The sequence below is a fragment of the Strongylocentrotus purpuratus genome, unplaced genomic scaffold (assembly GCF_000002235.5).
Source record: "Strongylocentrotus purpuratus isolate Spur 01 unplaced genomic scaffold, Spur_5.0 spur5_scaffold_20, whole genome shotgun sequence".
Classification (NCBI taxonomy): Eukaryota; Metazoa; Echinodermata; class Echinoidea; order Camarodonta; family Strongylocentrotidae; genus Strongylocentrotus; species Strongylocentrotus purpuratus.
Window position 1 is genome coordinate 37,885,869 of NW_022145606.1, and position 20,341 is coordinate 37,906,209.

The window sequence follows — 20,341 nt, forward strand, 5'->3', positions numbered from 1 at the left end:
GTAAAGTGTACATTTTCACACATCTGAATACATACGTGTAGCTTGAATCGATACTGGGATGGAAAGAGAAAATTCATGTTGTGCATTCCGATTACCAAATCCCTCTGATGTCAAAATGAGATAATCATGTTTTAAAGACCGTCAATACTACTGGGCCAGAAGGAATTAGACCACACAGCGAGGTCACTGACAGGTGGCTATCTCATTAACTCAGCTCTCAACTAACATAAGAAAAAGTTTTCTATATAGAGGGAGCAATGCAAGTAGCTACAAGTAGAACAGTGGGGCTTTAAGGAAACAGGGAAAGTCTTAGTTTTAGTAGCAACTCTAGAGAGCTAGCTTTAAGCACCAATTGATGACAAAGATATTTACTGTTTCCCCACTGCCCTTTGTTTAGGATGAGAAATATTATTTTGGGATTCGCCATTGAGGGGGGAATAGATAATTGGTGAAACAAGCCTCATTTAACACTTTGGTTGCTCTCCTCGTCTCTCGGCACATTCGCTTGTTTGCCAAACATACAATTTTGCACAAAACAATATGCACCAATTGGTGGAAGGATTGCTTTGTGCAACAATGGCTTTGCAGATAACTCATCCGCACTCTTGAGTAGTTCCATGACAACCCTTTTATCACTGGTATAGATTAATCTAGTACTGGAAAACAGTTAATGATCTTGAAGTCTTCTGTATATTTATCCACTGATATATAATGGAATGTGGCAGAGGGATATATCTTTTTGGTGGCATTTTTCAAGTTACATTTAATTTAAAACATTGGAGAGTTTCTTCATGGAGTGTATTTTCAGGAATGTCAGTTGAGGTCAGCAGGGTCAATAGGTCAAGGTCAATTTCAGAGCAAATCATATTTTGAAATCCCACTCCGACACTACTTTCAAAAGAAAATACTCTCCCGTATCAAGGCATCACTTACCCTGCCTTCATTAGCTTGAGTTTGCCAAATAACCCGCTATTTTCAGACTCGGAATATCACAAACTAGCTCGGATGGGTGCAAATTAGCCCGCTATTTGGGAAATAACAAGACCAATATTTCTTGGGATATTTTCTCAACCAAATATTCTGCTAATTGCAACTGCGGGCTGATAAAGACGTAAATTAGATGGATAATTTGCAATCGGGGTAGTTAAAATAGCTGGTTATTTGGCAGGTAACTCGAGCTGATGAAGCGAGGCCTATTGTCAAAGCTGTCTGTGGTGCCGTTTCTATCAGATATTTGCTCGGCACATTCTCTTTCAAGGGTTATATACAGTCAAACCTGCTTTAGTGACAACCTGTCTACAAAGACCACATTATTTGTTTCCCTTGTAAATGGTTTCTCATTGAAACATGTACTAAAGGAACCTGTCTACAAAGACCACCTGTCTACAAAATGCACTTTTTGTGTTTCCCTTGGGCGGTCCCTATATACAGGTTTGACTGTACATGCAGCTTGCCCTTTCCATTCCAGCATTGCAAGTTACTGAAGCAAGTCACAAGAATCCTTCAGAGACTATGCTCTCAATACAGAAGATATTCCAAAGTGAGAGACTTTGCCAATATACTCCATCTAGTACCACAACCTAAAGATTCATGTCCTGGGGGGTGTTTCACAAAGACTAAGATTGACTTAAAGTTGGACTTAACTACCGGTAACTGTTTTCTCTCACCATTTACTGGCAATGGTCTCTCAAGGGACATACACATCATGGTCACATATCTATAGAATTTACATTTTTTGATAGTTCATTATTGAAGGAAACAAATATTATCTAAAGATCATAATTACGAGACCAATGGTGAGAACAACCAGAAGCATGAATGGCCTGCCATAGTTAAGTCCAACTTAAAGTTGATCTTAGTCTTTGTGAACCCCCCCCCCCCCCCCCCCCCCCCCCCCCCCCCCCAAGGTACTGGATTACAGTCTCTTCACCACTGGTACAAATTAATGCATGCTGACATTCTGATTTCTGGAGCACTCTTCCATGGGGACACACATCCTAAAGGTTCAGACTTGGTTCCGGAACCTGAACCAGTGATACCAACGTCTGCTGTCACTGATGTGTATCTTCAATATCTTGCAGTATCTTTCATCTATCTTTAATGTCTTTCAAAATCTATACCTGGGCCCTCTTACAAAGAGTTCAGATTGATCCAAATCAATCGCAAGTCCTCTAATAAATCGCAAGTTTGCAGTCTCCTATCTCTTATGTTCATAGTTGCGATTTGAATCAATCGCAAATAAGCTGCGATTAATATCAAATCTTTAAAAAAAATGGGCCCCAGATTAAAAACAATGCTATCTTGGTAATAGAGCCAGTACCTGGACAGACTCGGCCTGCAGCCTCTTATCAATGGTGACACCTTAAGGCCCCATGCCCTGGTATTTTGACCTGAGTGTTCTCATAAGTTCGCTGTTGAGACCGCCCGTCTCATTCCTGTCCAATGTCGATCCTGCGTTGGCTGCCAGCTCCCAAATCTTCTGCTCAATCTCCTTCTGCTTCTCTGCATGATTCAATTAATTAAAGAGAAAAGGAAAAACATTGTAAACCCAAAGAGTATAGCAACCGATACAGACATACTAAAGCTTTTCGTTTTCCTCGCATCAGATTAAGTTGTAGCAATGAACAGAGAGTCAAAATCGGACAATATAAACATTTTCTTTGGGGGGGGGGGGGGATGGGAAATCGTACTTTATTGAGGAAAAATTGTACTGTCATATGTACTTCAAAAAATCTTACGAATACGATATACCCGATACTTTTTTGGTTTGTATCTGAAAAAAAAGATTACTAATTCCCTAAAGTCAAATGTTCGTCTTCCACATGACTGTCAAATGAAAATTGTACTAGGCACATTTCACATTTCTATATACTTATAGCCTAAAGCTAGGTGAATACATGAGGGACCTTTGTTCCATGTAGTTCCAATTCAATTACCGGTACACATAAAATTATTTAAGAAACATGCCTTTTTTTTCTCCTTTCCTTTTTCCAGTACAATGTTAGTCAAAAACAAGTTTACAACAAGAAAATTGCTAATTATTTTAAAAATCATCTATGAAAAGTAAATTATTATACATCTTATGAAAGAGTGTTTTATCCCAAATCATTTGGTATCATTTTTGTGTGGTATGTGTCCACGCGTGGATGAACAGGAGGCATTGTTTGCGAGAGTAAAAAAAAAACCTTCAATGACAAAATACAAACCTTGTTCAGAAGTGAGGTATTCATCTCCTTTTCTCTCTTTGATCATTTCACTCTCCTCATCGGCCTCCTCCTGCCCCAGTGAGCCCCTCGCTGCACCATCACTCACAGGCCCCAGCTCCTCCACAAGAGGTCTGCTTGGTGCAGCTTCTTGCACTGATGTGGCAACCTCCTCCCCCAGGGAGCCTCTGGGTGCAGCACTGAACTGCTCTTTCAGCTGCCAGCTTCTCGGCAACCTCGTCTCCATGTCGCTGAACTCTGCCTTGAGTTGATCAAAGCTTTTCTCCTGTTGAGAGAAGAAAAAAAAATTGGCATGGTATTAACCCATTAGCAACTAGAGAATTTGTAAGAAGGACCTTTTACTCACTGGAAGATGTTGTAATAGTATTACATAGTTGATGGTGGTGATGTTGATGGTGCATGGTTATATTACCTGACTGCTAAGAAAGCAAAAATGCTTGTAAGCAACCAGATGGGTGACGGCTTTAGATCCTCTCCGAAGGTTCTGGTAATAAGGATTAATTCCTTACCAAAGGGCACTAGCGCATTGACTTGGTTTCAAACCCAGGTCACCAGATTGCGAGATCACTGCTCTACCGACTGAGCTATCGCGCCTTTTCAACATTTTGACATTGTTCTGAATGATATGAAACATGCGCTATTTTTCTATGCAGAATCCTACTGTAGACATCATAAGGATTACGCACGTATAACATTATCACGGTAGACCCTAGAACGGATACTATAGCGCGCTGAAAACGAACGGGCAGTTTCAGGCGATCCAGTGAGTAAAAGGAGGGGCGTTTGTTGGGCGGTCTAGTTGCTAATGGGTTAAGGTCCAGATTGAGCTTGTTTCAGTATATAAGCATGAGCCTTATTTAAAAACAATTTTTTTTTTTTTATTTTTTTTTTTTTTTTTTGGGGGGGGGGGGGGGGGGGGGGGGGGGGGGGGGTCAGGACTTAGAATTATAGGGCGCCAATATGTCCGGAGTGCATGTTAGTGTCGGGCCTGATTTAACCTCGCAAGACAGGTCCATGCATAGTTTCTTGGCATGCATCATTCTATGAATTCTGTGAAATCATGTAAAGATACTTATTTCTTTACGACACCTTTCGACACGTTACATCTTATTAATGAAACACTTACAATAATAATCATATATGGGGACCTCACATAGGTATAAGTAGAAAAATATTATCTTATACCTGTATAGGTTTTAAATGAAAGTTATGTGTGAACGACAACAAAGAATTTTACAAAGGACTGAAGAACAATTCATCAACCTACCTCTTTAGCAGGGCCTTCGGATAATGTGATATCTTCAATCATACTCGTTGGGGACACCATAGCATCCCCTCTCCCTGTCGGCCGGCTTACTTCACTCTTGACTGGTTCGAACTCTTCGATAAGAATACGACTTGATGAGGAGCGTTTGCTGTCATCCGTTGCTACGGAAACTGTTTGCTTGGTTGGAGTAATGTCTTCAATGAGTAGTTTCTGATGAGAGAGAAAGGGCCCAAAAGGGGATAAATCTATTATCACCAACAAACATTCAAGACTGTTCAATCAATCTTCCTTCAAGGTAGTGGCCTGTATTCTTTAAAGGCTGGCTGTACTAGTTTGGCCAGGAGGGATGAGACCACACAGGGTGGTCAGTGACAGGTGGTTATCTCATCAACTCAGCTCTCAATTAACATAAGAAAAAGAAGATCATGGGGGACCAATGGTCACCGATTAGGCATTGTTTTCTATATAGAGGGAGCAACTAGCTACAAGTAGTACAGTGGAGTTTTAAAGCCAATCTGGCTTAACTACATCTCTTAATCCTTTGCCTACTGGAACCTCATTCCCTGTATTAAGCCTATGGGGATTAGAGAACTCAGTAGTCAACAGGTTAAACATGCAGGCCACACAAATAATCTCTCTTTGTGCAACAGATTATTCCACTGTTTCCAGGGCAAGATTAATCTATACCAGTGTCAAAAGTATTGTCATGGAGTTCATCACTCTATACATTAAGGCAGGGTTTAAAAACACTTTGGGTACTTTCTTCGCCTCTCTGCATGGTCAAAAGGCACCAATTGATGTGAATATTTCTTTGTGCAGCATACAATGAAATACAGTGAAATTTTAAAATCTAATAAACAGAAAATCCACACTAAACAGCATGTTTTCACGTAAACCATTTAATTTCATATTTTTTCTTAATACATTCTAAAGCTTACATTTGTGATTTTCTGGCCCACATCATCTCGTCTTCATCGATGTCCTCCAGGTCGGGAAGATCCTGCAATGAGAAAGATTAGAATTCCATGCATAATAATCACCCTGCCAAAAAAATTGTTGGTATGAGAAGAAGAATGACTGGAGGATGTTTAAAAATTTGAAAAATACATCTCCTAATCCGAAATGTTCGCACTTGAGTCAGTTTTTGTATTTTGGAGGTTAGTATCACATTTTGTGTAGATTAGTGACAGCTACCAAATGACTTCATATTCTTTTGAATTGATCTATGGAAAATGTGAAAGCAGCTACAATTAATGTTCTGAAACTGGTGCATTTGATTGGCTGTGAGCTAATTTGTTATAGAAATGCAGCATTTGTTATTGATAAAAGGTTTCACACCTGCCAACCTTTCAATGCCCCTAAAAATAGGAATCTCCTGAGACTATTACTTTATACAGTGGTTTTTAGAAAACAAGAGGACTCTGATAGAGGGTCTCTTTCCCTTGAAGCTAGGGCAAGAGACATTCATACAATGAATAAGTGGCTCAGTGGTAGAACAATGGTCTAGTAACCGGGAGGTCCCGGGTTCAAAACCAAGTCAATGTGCTAGTGCCCATTGGAAAGGCATTAACCCTCATTACCAAGTCCCTTGGAGAGGACTTAAAGCCATCGGTCCCCTGACTGCTTACTTACAAGCTTACTTCCTTAGCAGTCTACTAAAACAAACAAACGAACAACAAACAACAATGAAATACAACTAAATAACCTACTGAAGAGGAAAAATAGGAATTACACTGTATTCCTCAAAAATAAGGAATCGTTGGCAGTAATGGGTTTTATGAAAAGGGGCCGGGGGGGGGGGTGTTTCATAAAGCTGTTCGTAAAGTTACGCATGACTTTACAAATAACTTATATATGAAAAGCCAAATGGGATGCTCAATCTTTTTAACTGCATCAACTTAAGTTGAACTGTGAAGATGTAGATTCACATTTGTATTGTAACAATCATTTTAATGAAAAGTATATTTTTTGCTATAATTTAATTGCGGTTATTGGAAATAAAGTCACACTTTGTTAAAAACTTTGCAAAAACTTTGGGCATCCTATCTGGCACTTCATATTCAAGTCGCTCATAAAGTCATGCGTAATTTTACGAACAGCTTTATGAAACACCCCCCTGATCTCTTTATACTTACATCAATGTTAATCTTTCCTTCATCGATATCCTCTGAAGATGTTGGTTGATCAGACCAAGCTGCTCGAGGGCTGACTGAAGCTAAACCAAAAAATAAGAAATAAATAAATAAATAACATGGTTGGAAAATTCTTTTTACACAATTCATTATAAAAATAAAACAATCTTTCAAACGCGAACAGCGTTCTTTGTCAGACTGAAGCCGTCGTAGATGGCGCTTAGACAGCTGCGAGAGAATAGGCTTGAATATGTTCAAGAGAATATGTTGGCTCCCGTCCCTGTTCATAGTGTTGCCCTTGTTTATTGAGTGGTGGTTTGTTGCTATATGATCTCCGATAGCAGATAGTGCATGATGCTATCCACTCTTAGTTTCTTGCTCGGATGAAGGGAATTTTGGCGATCTTGGAGACTTCACGTTCATCCCTTCTGCTGTCGAAGGTGCTACCTGTTTATCCAATGTAATAAATAAACTTATAATGTACCTCTGCAATCCAAAATGCTTATTATTGAAAACTCATAATTTGATTACTTATTGGTGATTTTATTTGCTGTTTTCATTGAGATGTTGTTGTTAATGATGTTGCCATTAATGTGATGGTGTTGTTGTGGTTGTCGATGTTCATACTGCTATTATATAACATCTTTCTGCTCAATAGTTGGTTTCTCTACATCCAAATTAAATAGATCTCCATATATTTTCAATTCAGTCCTACAGATTCAGAGCTGCCATCTTGTGCAACCAAAAAAGTAACCATGATGGCAAAAAGACTATTTCAAGCAAAACAAAGGAGTTCATTAAAACGAAACTTATAACCGCACGTGACACCCTTCCAATGTAAAAATGGTAACTCTTCATGCTGATATTTCCCTATTAGGAGCTGAAATAGATTTTTTTTTTTTTTTTTTGTATTATCAGTTTTTCATTCTTTTGGAGAATATTTACGCCTTTCGCTTTTTCGTTTACTATTGAAGTAGTGATCAAAATTTTAAATAAATAAATATTTTTTAAAGAGTAGTTTATGAAAAAAACGTACTACCGTAAATTGGGAGAAAAAAAAAATAAGTCCGGGAAAAGCGTAATGATTGGCAGCTCTGCAGATTGATATAATGTTGTTTTCTTACCTGCTTTCTGCTGACTGGATGGTTTCTCAATGTTGAACGTAAAGAGCTCTTCATCTTCAGGGGGTTGGTGGATGAAGGTCTCGGGATCAGGGATCTCTCTCTTGAAGTCAGGACCATGCTGAAAGAAACGTAAAAAGCAAACGGCTCGTTCAGATACAACGTATAAACCGGAAAAAAGCCACCGCTGTTTTTTTACGTGTAAATGAATGGTAGTTGCGCACAATACACAACTTGCCCTTTTTGCACTGAGCTCTGTTTTAAAACATACATCTCTTGAAGTCAGGACCTGCTGAAAGAAACGTAAAATCAAATGATAGTGATCTCTGGAGGCTCGTTTAGATACAATATGTAAACCGCTGTTTTTGTTTACGTGCAAACGAATGGCAATTAACTGTGCAAAACACATCTGCGGTTTTTCACTGAGCTCTGTTTTAAAACGTACAGAAATGTGAAGTATATTACACTTTATTTTGTATGCAGTTTTCTTGCGTCATATCTGAACGAGCCGTTAGACATGGCTAAACAAAATTCTTGTTGTTAATTACTACTTAAAGTCGATCATAGTCTTTGTGAAACACTCCCAGGTCCTTACGTATAATGATACATTTTTATCTAGATAAATAATCATACCTCTTCTAACTCTTTGGCTTCTCTTTCTTTCCTCTTCTCTATGTTTCTCCTTCTGATAGAAGCGAGAGCTATGAAAACAGAAATAAAAACAAGTTAGAAATCATTTAAAGCAATTATCTAAATCTCTCCTTAACTAATAGCAGTTATGGTTTTGTTATTTCCTGAATTAATCAGTCTTCCCTCCTCAAATTGGCAAAAGATTTATCTTATTTTAAAATTCTTCAGTCTTCCTCTACTCTTTATTTCTCCTTCTAATGGCAGCAAGAGCTATAAAATTAGAAATGAAAACAAATTACAATCATAGTTAAAGAATTACATTTGCAGTTCAGGACCCCCCTCTGAAAGGGACTTGGTTACATTGTTTAGATGAGATAAAATGGTGCTAAGGTAATGACTTCAATGCTAGGTGTACAATTAAAGATACTCAGAAAGTTTGAATGAAAACAGACCATTATTAATGATACAAATTGGGAAATATCTTTATGGTTTGAGAATTTTTCAAGATTTGTTGCATGTTAGAGGATAAGTACAGTAGAAGCTATATAATAAGTTACATTTCATACAAAAAATTACACATTTTTTCATCAACCTTCAACAATGTTACTGGTTCACTTTAAAAACAGTTGATATTAAACACAACTTATTAACTATGTACATAAGAGATAGGAGACTGCAAACTTGTGATTGATCAGAGGACTCGCAGTTGATTACAATCAATCGCAACATACTCTTCATTAGACAGTGCTCAGGTGTTCTTATTTTATAAATTAATCAGTCTTCCTCATTAAATTGGCCACAATTAATCTTATATTGCACTCCTTCATAGTTTGGAGAAAAAAATGTGTATTAAGTGAACTAGTGTGATAAAAATTGCAAGATTTAATAGAAATATGGCTAATACTTTGGTTGCTTTTTTTGCCTCTCTGCTTGGTCACACATTTGCTGAACGTACAACTCTGCACAAAACAATAGGCACCAATTGATGGAGGGATTGCCAGGGGTGATAGTGAGCACTAAATTTTTTTTTCCCCTCAACCACGAGCCCCGTACGTAAAGAAAGAAAGAAGGGGACTCGCGGGGAAAACAATTGGCATCTAACAACATGCCCCCCCCCCCCCCTTTTGAGTAAGAAAACTGGGAAAGGTAGGGAAGAATAGAGAAGAATGGAGTAAATAGGGGAAAATCGGGAAGCAAAAAAAGAAATCAGGTAAAAAAAAAAATTAAGAACCAAAAAATCGGGAAAAAATCGGGAAACCGATTTAAATCGGGTAATTATCAGGCATGGATCGCACAGTGGCTTTGCAAAATGACCGTCCATTTTCAGTCTTATAGCTCCATGATGCACCCTTTTAACACTGGTAGAGATTGATCTTGCACTGGAAACAGTTTTAACAATTCTTAAGGCATTTGTAAAATCTATCCCATGACGAATACAACATGGCACAGGGTCATTATTTGTGTGGAATATAAAGAGTTGAGTACCAAGGGCCTGTTTCACAAAGCCTTTTTTCAATGACAAATGACAAAAATCAGTGACAAATCTGCTGATAACCAATCAGAAGCAAGGATTTCAGTAGCTTATAACAACAACTGTTATTTGTCACCGATGTCAAGTTTTGTGAAACGCCCCCCAGAACTCATGAGTACATCTGAAGATTCCTTCTGAGATGGCACACTAAACCGCTCCCCCAAAAAAATTGTTAAAAAAAATGTTTCATGAATGGAAACTGCGGACAACAACGGTCTTACGCGTAATCACCGTGCTCTGTGTTTAGATACAGAAATGTGAAGCGTATAACACTTTAACGGCATCGCAACAACAACAAACGCTGTTTAGGCGCATCTTATCTGAACGCAGCCTACCTTCTACACTGTCTAAGATCTTCTGTCTCTCCTTGTTGATCCAACGATCTCTCTCGGCTTTCTCCGCCTCGCGACCTCCTTCCCACCTAGCAAACAAAACAATAAATGATGAAAATCATCATCAGGGGCCGTTTGCATAAAACTTACCGTTGATGGTAACCTTGCCATCAATGGTAACTACCATGGTAACAGGGCTCAACAGCCAATCAAAATCAAGGGTTCCATGGTAGTTACCATTGATGGCAAAATTACCATCAATGGTAAGTTTTGTGCATCAGGGCCCAGTACAACAAAACATTTGAAAGCCGCTGCCACTAAAATGATGACAAGAAATTGACAGACAAAACATGTATGAAAATCATTATCATGCAATACAACAAAATATAGAGTGGAGTGTATTTTTTTAGGGCATTAATATTACACCATATCACAGACACTGCTAACACGTAGGGCCGTGCATCTCAGATTTAACATTGTTAAACGATCCCTTTAAATACTATTGTGGGTAAATCCCACTTTATACAAAACACCAAATCCTGAAAGAGGTCGCACAAACAGAAAAGTTTTTTCCACTCTGCTACATGTACTTACCATGCTAGGGTACAAGCTTTCTCTTTTGGGAATACAGGTCTGTCATCCAGATAGGTCAAGTTTTTCTAGAAGAACAAAAATAAAGGCAGGAAAAATAATAACAAAATTAGAGAGAGGATGACACATAATGATGAAAATATCTATAATGTTCTTTATTCAATGTAGACAATTCTTTAGAAATTTCATCCCGTAACGCTTATAATTTTTCTTTCAGGAATACAGGCCTGTTATCAAGATAGGTCAAGTTTTTCTAGAAGAACAAAAATAAAGGCAGGAAAAATAAAACAGAAATTAACGAGAGGATGACACATACAAATGTAAATATGAAGATATTAAAATGTATGTAATGTTTGTATTCAATGTAGACAGTTCTTTTAATTGTTATTCCATAACCCTTGGAATTGACCTTAAAGCAAAGGTATGAACTGATGAACTTTCTGCCCTAGCATACTGTTTATATTGCACAGCTCCATCTCATGGTCAACTAACCGAAAGTGCATAACCTAATACCTAATACCCACTTCGCAGACAGAGGACTTGATAGGAGAACCAACAGTACAGTTCAGGAAACAGAGAGTTACGGAAATAAACTGCTATTTTCCGGTAATGCTTTAAGTCCAGGGGGTTGTTTCATAAAGCTGTTCGTAAAGTTACGCATGACTTTACGAACGACTTGTATATGAAGTACCAGATGGGATGCCCACATTTTTTTCTGATATTTCCAAAAATAACAATGTTAATCTACATCTGCACAGTTCAACTTTAGTTGATGCAGTTAATAAAGATTGAGCATCCCATTTGGCTTTTCATATACAAGCCATTGGTAAAGTGTATGGAAGATGTCATTGAGATTTAAATTTTAAGAGTATAATCACACTTACCACGTCCCGAATGAGTGTCTTGCGGTAATTCTTGATCCGTTTAATGACCGGGTTGTTCATCAGATTCAACACCCTCTGTAATGAACAAAACGGGTTAAAGCCAATCAGCTGGGGTAATAATAATTACAGGACCCGCAGGAAGAGCAGTATTAAAACTGATGTGGATACTTTGGGTAAAAAAGACCCAATCATTATCATTCTTTATTTAGGAACAGCAAAATATCCGGGCCATTTCATAAAGCTATCAATAACAAATGCTAAATTTCTATGACATATCTGCTCTCGGCCAATCGAATGGTGTGGTTTCAGTAGCAGTTAATGATACTTGTTATTGATAACAAGTTTAATGAAGCAGGTTCTTGACCCCTTTGTCCCCCCCCCCCCCTCCCCACCCCCTCCACTTTGAATCAACTATCTTCTAATGTATGTGTAGAGGCGAGTCACCACCCTTGCACGTTAAGAACCCACTGCACTATTCGTATAAGAGTAGGGGGAAAACCCGGTGTAGTGGTCCACCTGCTCACCCCAATCAGCCGAGTACCGGTAAATACGGCATCTGTAAGAATCTTCAGTATTGAAGGAGGCAGATTATCTTGAAGAAGAAGAGAAGAGACTTACCAGAACGGGCATGGCTGCAAAGACCTCCAAGATCTTTGGGTCGTCGATGCGATTATGAGAGAGATCCAGAACACTGAGGTTAGGGCAGTCCTTGAGTTCCATCAGGTCTTCCGCCGTGGTCAGTCTGTTGTGGGTGATCTGAAGAGTGTTCAGCTTCGTTAAACAAGCTGGGGAGGAGGGAAGAGAGATATGAGTAAGAGATTTATGATTCAAGGTTAAGGTTGAAGATAAAGACCAGTTCTGGTCATGTGATTGCATTGTGAAAGAAACGTTGTGGAATCGATCAGAAAAGGTTGATCATCTAGCATATAAGTATTGGTGTCTACTGCAAGGTTCTGGGATCATCAAAACGATAAGAAATTTGGCCCAGTCTTAGGTAAAGTTGCAAGCACTGTACACAGAAAGATGTTTATGGGACTACCCTATATCTATCCAGGCCAGATAGATATGATAATTTACCAAATATATCAATTAGTAGGCAGTTTCCCGGCAAAATTTGTATCATCACGCATTTAGTCAAAACATATTCTTTCACATGATTGGTGATAAGGGCTTCCATTTCATATTTTGAGAGGGGGGCGTCTCCAAAACTGGTCTATACCTTTCAACCATCTTACCAATATTCTCTATCCTGGTGATATGGTTGTGGCAGACATTCAGTGTGTCCAGGTGGACCATGTTCTGCAGGTTGTCAATCCTGCTGATGATGTTCTGCTGCAGGTACAGGCACCGCAGCTCCGTCTGATGGTCAAGGTTCTCGATCTTGCGGAACCCGTTGCACTCCAGGTAGATGGCCTTCAGTCCGGTGTACTTGTCAAGTCCTTCGATGCGAGTGTAGCCTACAGAAAAGAAAGTTTAAGAATGCTTCTACATCAGTCGGACCAAACGACTGAAATGATTAACATCCGATGGGATACCAAAGAATAATGGCAACTAAATATAAGTACCCTGGAATGTGATTAGTACAAGAAGGCAAACCAATATAAATAATAATAATAATTAATAATAGTTACGCAATTTTTTCTTATAAATATATATTTTCTTATGGAAAAAGAGAGGGACACAGACACAAAAAACATCTTTCTAGGCTAAGGATTTAGAACAAATGGAAGATAAAAAATATATTGAGTCAAAAACGATTTAAAAACCTTTAAGTGCTGTTTTTCACTATTCTTTGACTACCGTAGTATTAAATATTATATTTTGACTCGAGAGGGTATTGCCATACCTTTGTAATGAAGATAGAGGACATCATTGAGTTCAGGTGTTCTGTACAGATCATGTTGCTTGCAGATAGCCTTCAACGCTTTCTCTGTCATTCTGAAAACAGAGCAAAATATGGGGAGGAAAAGGTTACTTCTCTCACAAGAATATTTTATTTGCTCTTTTGTATCAACTGATGTTTTCTTCCTTTATTGTCAAGGTACTTGGAAGATATTACACAAATTATTATAAATAATTGACAATCAAGTGATACATAGTTTTGTGAACAAGCTGAACATAGTAATACATTTTCCACCTATAGTGTGTATTTAGTTACAAACCTTGTTTCTCTCATGTTCAAGTATAGTACATTAAAAATAAAATTGCATAAAAAAAGAATCACAAGTCATTCATCTAAAGAAAAAACAATTATAAACTCAGACCATTTTACTTGTTTTTAGTATAACATAATTATAATAAATAACACAGGCTTCATTGAAGTAAAATACACATCTTATGAATGGAAAGCTTGCACTACTCTACAAAATAACCAACAACAATAAATACATGAAACTTAAAGTAAATATGCAACCTATATGTACTGGGGCAATTACGGTTATGTTGGATGAGTCCACTGCACTAAAAAAAAAACACTCAATATACATACTTATATTTCTCTCTACCATATGACGACGGAATAAATTTCCATGACACGTTAGAATAGTCATTAACATGAAAGTGATGCCTTGTGCTGCACAACAACAACAAAATCACCCATGAGTGGGCTTGATTTAATGGATCAAACATTCCCTTGTTTTATGTTGTTTTCTTTCTGTTCGGGGGTTAGTAATTCTTGACTATATAGACTTTGTACCTTGGATATCTGTCATCGTCCTCAGGAACCTTTGAGTCTGTCTCCTTTTCATTCTCCTCCTTTCTGTTTCTTTCCTTCTTGCTTGGTTCATCTTGGGCCTAATAGAAGGACAGATACGGAAAGACGATCTAGTAAAAACAGAGCTAGAACATGAAAGTGCATTTCTTAAAATTAAATATATTTCATTTAAGCAGGGTAACTCTCATACTAAAACTGTATTCCTGAGAGGACGTGTACAAAATTATACGTCAAAAATGCAGAGGAAATTGAACAATTAAAGTTTGTTTGTTTGTTTGTTTTTATACACCATGAAGTAGATATTTGAGAGAAGTTTGGTATTATTTGAATGGTTGACAATGAAAGAAACATGGCTTTGAATGCCGATTGAAAAGAAATGTTAACAAAAACTTGCTGACATGCATTTACACCAGAAAATGTCCACAAAATATATACAGGTAGGCACATGTCATATATTCTACTTCTTGCCTTCACCAGAATTAAAGATGTGATGGTGGACCTGGATATTTGACTTATCTTTTAGACTGATATCTTTCTTTTACCTTCAACACTTGCGGTTCCCCTTTTCCCTCTCTTTCTCCTCCTTCTAGCCCTTCACTGACTGGCCCATCACTCTGCAGCAAGCCATCCACAACCTCTTCCCCAAGAATGTTCTCTGCCTCCACCTCATCCGATGCTTCGGTGGACTCACTGGAAACTCGTTTGCCAGTTTTCCCAGCAGGCGCTGTGGGACTAGTTTTGACTTCTGTGACAAAGACTGGTGCCAGATCTACAGGCGGTTCTTCATCCACTATCTCAACAATAGTCGGCATATTGGGGTAGCAATCTGAAGGGGAGAGAAAAGTTGGAAAGATTTTATAGAATGGAGCTTAAAATTAAATGCACATTAACGACGCTGACAGACCCTGGTTCAACCTCGGAAAACAACTTTAAAGCAAAACTTGATAAACACTGGAAGAAGGAGCAATATCATTCACCCTTCTCCCAGTAGACACTCCAATTATGATAATCCCGATATGACCCAGCAAGCAAGATACAGATGTAAAAAGACCATGGTGCAAGGCCCAGAAGCTGGGACTTCCCCCTTGAAGTTAGACCTGGAAGCTTGGCAGCTGGAGACGGCTTTCTTCCAGAAGCTTTGGTATTCAAGGTATAAAATACGAGTTACAACTTTTGGATGGTGACAAACATGCATGCAAAAACTCATCAGCGTGATCACATGCACACTGATAAACAAAATGAGGGGGTTGAACCAGCATTGGACGCCCAAGCTCTCCCATGACATCCATTCGCAAACCGCATGCCGCAGCAGCGATATCAGGCACCAATTACCTTACCATTCACACGTGACGTGGCTCATAATCATATTCGTATTAATCAGAATTACCTGTGACTGTGTCGCACACACGTAATTACTGACTACAACGTGCGATCAAAACACTTTTAGCATATTTACAACTATTTTGGAATTAACTTAAATTGAAGTCAAATCATCATACTGAAATTTGTATAAAACTGCTGTGTTTTGAGGGGATTTTGAAAAAAAGTTTTGAGTGTTGACTTTTGTTTTGATTTTTTTTGTCATCATTTCTCACTGAATTTAATGGAATATTTCAATACAAAGTAGGCCTAGACCCACAATCTTATTTTCATTGGTGACGTCAATTCTTAAACACTTAACGTGTTTTTAAGGTATCAAATTATATGCCTCGCCTTAAGAAATCTGTCATTCTTATAAGACTAGGCCTAGGCTAGACCTAATTAGCTTTGGATTTGGAAACACACAGAGGGCGCGACAGATTTGCTAACAAAATGTTAAGCTCACGGGACTACGCAACGCTACCAGGAGTCAAGCGCGATGTTTGTTTTTCACGAATATTCATCATCTTTAAGTGTAAAATACATATTACAATGCTTAATTAAACTTCTAAAGATTCTCGTTCACATACGTCCATTTAAAAAGTGGAAAGATTGTGAAAACTTACGTTTTATCAGCGAAATAAATTGTCCAAATCAATCCAAACCTTCGATTTAGCAGCGGTATCGGCAGCGTCACTTAGCAACAATGGTGACTGCAGTTGAAAAGACAGTCAACTGAATTATACGTAATCCGTAGTACCGTACTAGTACGCAGGCCAAAAGATCGCACCCTTCAAAAGATATCGGGAACAAGTACCTGCCACAAAGAAATGCAATGTGTACGGACCTCGGTTTACTTGAAAATGATGTATCTTATTCTATTATTCAAAGTTTAAGAGTTATTATAGTAGTTCCATGAATATCAAGATTGAATTTCGAAAAAATACATCATGCATGTATAGACATTTATCATTTGATATGTTTGACATTATAAATTAAAGTAGACTGCACATATTGCTTGCTACTCGTATGTTACGGGTTAAGTGGAGCTAACTGCGCCCTCTCCATAATTTAAGATCTCTTAATGGATGCTGCTGACGATAATGACGATGCATGATGATGGCCGCCACTGCGGTTATGGTGGTGGTGGTGGTAGTGGTGGTGTTGATGTTGGTGGTGGTGGTGGTGGTGGTCGTCGTCGAGATGGTGGTGGTGGTGGTGGTGATATGATGATGATGATCATAAAGATGATACGTCTTTTTTGTTGGGGGGGGGGGCAACAAAATGGGCTCTTTCGGGGGGGGGGAGGCACCTCAGACAAAGGGAAACCACAAAGTGATGGATTATTTCGATAGTTTGTTTCTCTCTTCAGAAACTGCTTAGCATCAAATTCGGAAAATTGAGAGGTCGTAGTGCGAACATTTTCATCTTATAAAGAGGAAAACACAAGTCGTGAGGGGGTTTTAAGATCAACTCTAACAATCAATGACTGAACATATTGTGACGGATATATGAAAATGATCTTTCTCTTTCTTACTCTTTCTCTTTATATATTCAATACTTGTAAATATTGTGACCATTATAAATATAAAATGTCTTTTATAGTCGTTACTTATTTGTGACATGTTTTTAACGGATTGCTCTGAACGGGAGACTAGTCTACAAGTAGCATGTGCTCTTTGTTTATCAACAATGCTTAATTTATTCCACTATTGATCGATAACTTAATATTCATGTATTATTCATTAGTTTAAGGCGCGATCCAAGGTGCGCAGCCAATTAAATGATTGTATATGCGCGTACGGCTTTCTTTTCCATGCGCGACCCAACCAGTATAAATAGTCCGCGCGTGGGTTACTGGGTTACCCAGGTACGTGACTGACAGCTTTTTACAGGCTAGTACGCGACTACAGTTTTATTTGCAGGGTATTACGCGAAAGGTGAATATAAATAGTGACTCATACAATGTTTACTTATGCAAATTTACTAGGATTGTTCTAAAATGATAGAGGGAGAGGGATATTTTATTGTTCTATGGATCAATGCGGTCAGAGTGGTGTATATGAAGAGAGGTTTTGAAGTATTTTTGATGGTGATATATTAAGTTGGAAATAGGCATCTATATTTGTTATAGTTTGGATGGGGGGAAGCAAGACAGAATGTCCAGTACCGGTAGTGAATGGACGAAACGTCCTTGAACTTGTCTAGGACGGTCGGTGCGTCCTATTTTAGAGGGACGGAACGTCCCATTATCGTTTTAGGGACACAGTGTCTCCCTTAAGTGTATGAATATTGGCATGGGATTATAGTTTAATTATTATAGAGATATCATTATCATTATACAAATACATGAAAGATGTTTTTCTTATGTGAAATGTCTATTTTGTGTGATTATCTTCTTCTTTGTGAAGATAATATTGCCATTTTTGTTAAGGAATAAATCTAGAATTGGTCAACCTATTTTGGAAGAGAGAGATTTTTGCTCTTTGGTGTCCTAATTGATTAATTTGGACACATAAAATTGAGTGTGATTCAGGTCGTTGGGCAGACTGACAATCTGTCCCAAATGCGGTCATATCTCAAGTCTAGCCATTTCTAGTTTAATTTCTATGGCCAGTTTAACTATGTTTGATAAGAAATATTACATTGTATTGTTGTCTTGATTTTCTCCTAGACTATGAATATTTGGAAAGGAAGGCTTCGGTCCTTCGTGACCTAATAAGGCCAGAAAGTCACCAGTGCCTCCGTAGTTTAATTCATATATTTAATATTGTATAACGCTTAAACTTATAACACATGTATTCGCCTATCTAGAGGGCGTGATACTCCGTAGATCGTATAATGATGTTTTAATGAACTTGATATTGTATATAGATATTGTATAGAAAGTGTATAAAGGATCGAGAGAGTTGGAGAAACAACTTTGTCGTATATCTATAGTTTATTATCTACATTTATTTAATGCATATATAACAGTTTATTACAGACATGAGTGTAACTCCCCCCCCCCCCCCCCCTTTCTCCTTCTTCGTCCTGTCTTGGAAGGGACAGTGTGTCCTTCAACCTGGAATGGACACAGAACGTTATATGTATAGACAATGCATGGGCTTGTCTTGGAGGACACAGTGTCCTTAGATTTGGACATGGACACAGTGTCTCTTTTCTTCCCCCCCCCCTTCTTACTCATTTGAATTGCACTCATTATTGTATATAGCATGACATGTATATTAATAGAATGACATTGAATAGTGGACAGTTGAATATGTACACTCGTAGTTAATTAATTAAATAGCTGCATTTACGAGCCTATCTAAATCAGGCAATTATTACTTTACTACATAATTAAGAGGTGCGAACTTAAGACAGTAAGGGACGAATTCAATGGAATGCCGGTTATCTTTGAATTTAGAAAGTCAAATCTTATACAAGTATATTCTGGAGTAAGTTATAACTAGGAGATAAATACTCGAGGCTAGTTTATAACAGTGATGATGGATTTATATAGGTACAATGTTTAACCGACAGAGTGTGTTAGCTTGTTACTTAATAAAGGAGTGGATAGACTTTTGAAATCCTGGTCGGAAGGGTGTATTGGTTTAAATGTTTCATTCTTGTAGAATGGGGACGATAGGGACACATTGGCCAAAGGTGTCGGGCGCAGGTAGATAGTTGTTTCAAGGGGTAGGAGTACCGAGAATACTAGTAGTCGGTCAGAATAGAGTTACTTGTAATAGGAGTTAGAAAGAAATGCTAACTTTGGTTTGATAGCCATGGTGGTTTGTAAAGTTCGTTAGAAAAGCCTCTATCTAAGTTCAGTAAGTTTATACATGTACATTATTTAAATCGTATGCAGTCTATACTAGTCAATTAAGTGTTGACATCCTGTAAATATGAAGCTAAGAAATACTGTATAAATTATATAAGCAGTAAACATTTATTACAATAATTAATTAATGTATATCTAGTAGCAATCAGTAAGTTAGTAAGTTCATGGAAGTATTTCTATTCTTGTTGAGAGTTTTACAGTTCTTATGTTGTTGAACAGTTGCCTAGAAATGGCTTAGTGAATAATAAATTCATTATTCGACTTCAGATCGATTTCAAGTTACAAATCTTGTTAGTCTGGTTTGCCTAGTATTATATAAGTATGCATTGTTGATGATACCGTACAAAATATATAGTAGATTTAGAATTTACTGTAGGATTTATTACTAAACAGGAACACAAAACTTCGTCTGTATACTTCAGACAAACGGACTCAGGTCATCGTGCCTTATATATCGCTCGGAAGTGTGAAAGGGAATAAGATACTATTTTTGTTATTTAGTGAGTGACTGAGTGGAAGACTTGATACACAGAAACGAATGTATGGGACATGATTATGGTCTAAATGGTGTTGTGAGGCTTGTTAGAGAGACAAAAACATGATTAGTTCCTACTTAATGATACTTAATTACGGTATCAGGGGTGAGAATAACACTCACCTATAAAAGGATGGAAGATATTGTGAAGTGGTTTGAGACTCTAGAAGCTAACTTTGAGTGGAAATGGCCAAAT

The 20,341-nt window shown here is 37.9% G+C and overlaps 2 protein-coding genes and 1 long non-coding RNA gene across 3 annotated transcripts; 1 reads left to right on the forward strand and 2 right to left on the reverse strand.

Annotated features, from left to right (window-relative positions):
• Positions 1–1,895: 1,895 nt before the first annotated feature.
• On the reverse strand, positions 1,896–4,644 carry LOC115927438. The gene is made up of 3 exons (XM_030993327.1): positions 4,492–4,644; positions 3,207–3,489; positions 1,896–2,502 (listed from the first exon to the last, which is right to left on the reverse strand). The coding sequence occupies exons 1-3, from the start codon at positions 4,549–4,551 to the stop codon at positions 2,363–2,365; spliced, it is 483 nt and encodes a 160-aa protein (XP_030849187.1). The 5' UTR covers positions 4,552–4,644; the 3' UTR covers positions 1,896–2,362.
• Positions 4,491–16,524, reverse strand: LOC577257 (dynein assembly factor 1, axonemal-like). Its single transcript, XM_030993326.1, has 14 exons — positions 16,411–16,524; positions 14,968–15,251; positions 14,408–14,505; positions 13,559–13,650; positions 12,948–13,169; positions 12,331–12,497; positions 11,713–11,787; positions 10,832–10,896; positions 10,241–10,326; positions 8,378–8,445; positions 7,748–7,865; positions 6,627–6,706; positions 5,430–5,491; positions 4,491–4,701 (listed from the first exon to the last, which is right to left on the reverse strand). The coding sequence occupies exons 2-14, from the start codon at positions 15,235–15,237 to the stop codon at positions 4,653–4,655; spliced, it is 1,452 nt and encodes a 483-aa protein (XP_030849186.1). The 5' UTR covers positions 15,238–15,251; positions 16,411–16,524; the 3' UTR covers positions 4,491–4,652.
• Positions 16,525–17,289: 765 nt separating this feature from the next.
• LOC115927439 lies at positions 17,290–19,780 on the forward strand. The gene is made up of 2 exons (XR_004065634.1): positions 17,290–17,724; positions 18,459–19,780. It is a non-coding gene; the product is annotated as an uncharacterized LOC115927439 (long non-coding RNA).
• The last annotated feature ends 561 nt before the right edge of the window (positions 19,781–20,341 follow it).

What these genes read in the sequence shown, in the direction of transcription:
- LOC115927438 (XM_030993327.1), bottom strand. Translation starts at nt 4,551, where the DNA reads ATGGTGTCCCCAACGAGTATGATTGAAGATATCACATTATCCGAAGGC. An exon ending in CCGAAGGCCCTGCTAAAGAG is followed by an intron (nt 3,490 to 4,491) that starts GTAGGTTGATGA and finishes TTCTCTCAACAG; the next exon opens with GAGAAAAGCTTTGATCAACT. An exon ending in ATACCTCACTTCTGAACAAG is followed by an intron (nt 2,503 to 3,206) that starts GTTTGTATTTTG and finishes TGAATCATGCAG; the next exon opens with AGAAGCAGAAGGAGATTGAG.
- LOC577257 (XM_030993326.1), bottom strand. Translation starts at nt 15,237, where the DNA reads ATGCCGACTATTGTTGAGATAGTGGATGAAGAACCGCCTGTAGATCTG. An exon ending in CACCAGGATAGAGAATATTG is followed by an intron (nt 12,498 to 12,947) that starts GTAAGATGGTTG and finishes CCTCCTCCCCAG; the next exon opens with CTTGTTTAACGAAGCTGAAC. An exon ending in AGACACTCATTCGGGACGTG is followed by an intron (nt 10,897 to 11,712) that starts GTAAGTGTGATT and finishes TTGTTCTTCTAG; the next exon opens with AAAAACTTGACCTATCTGGA.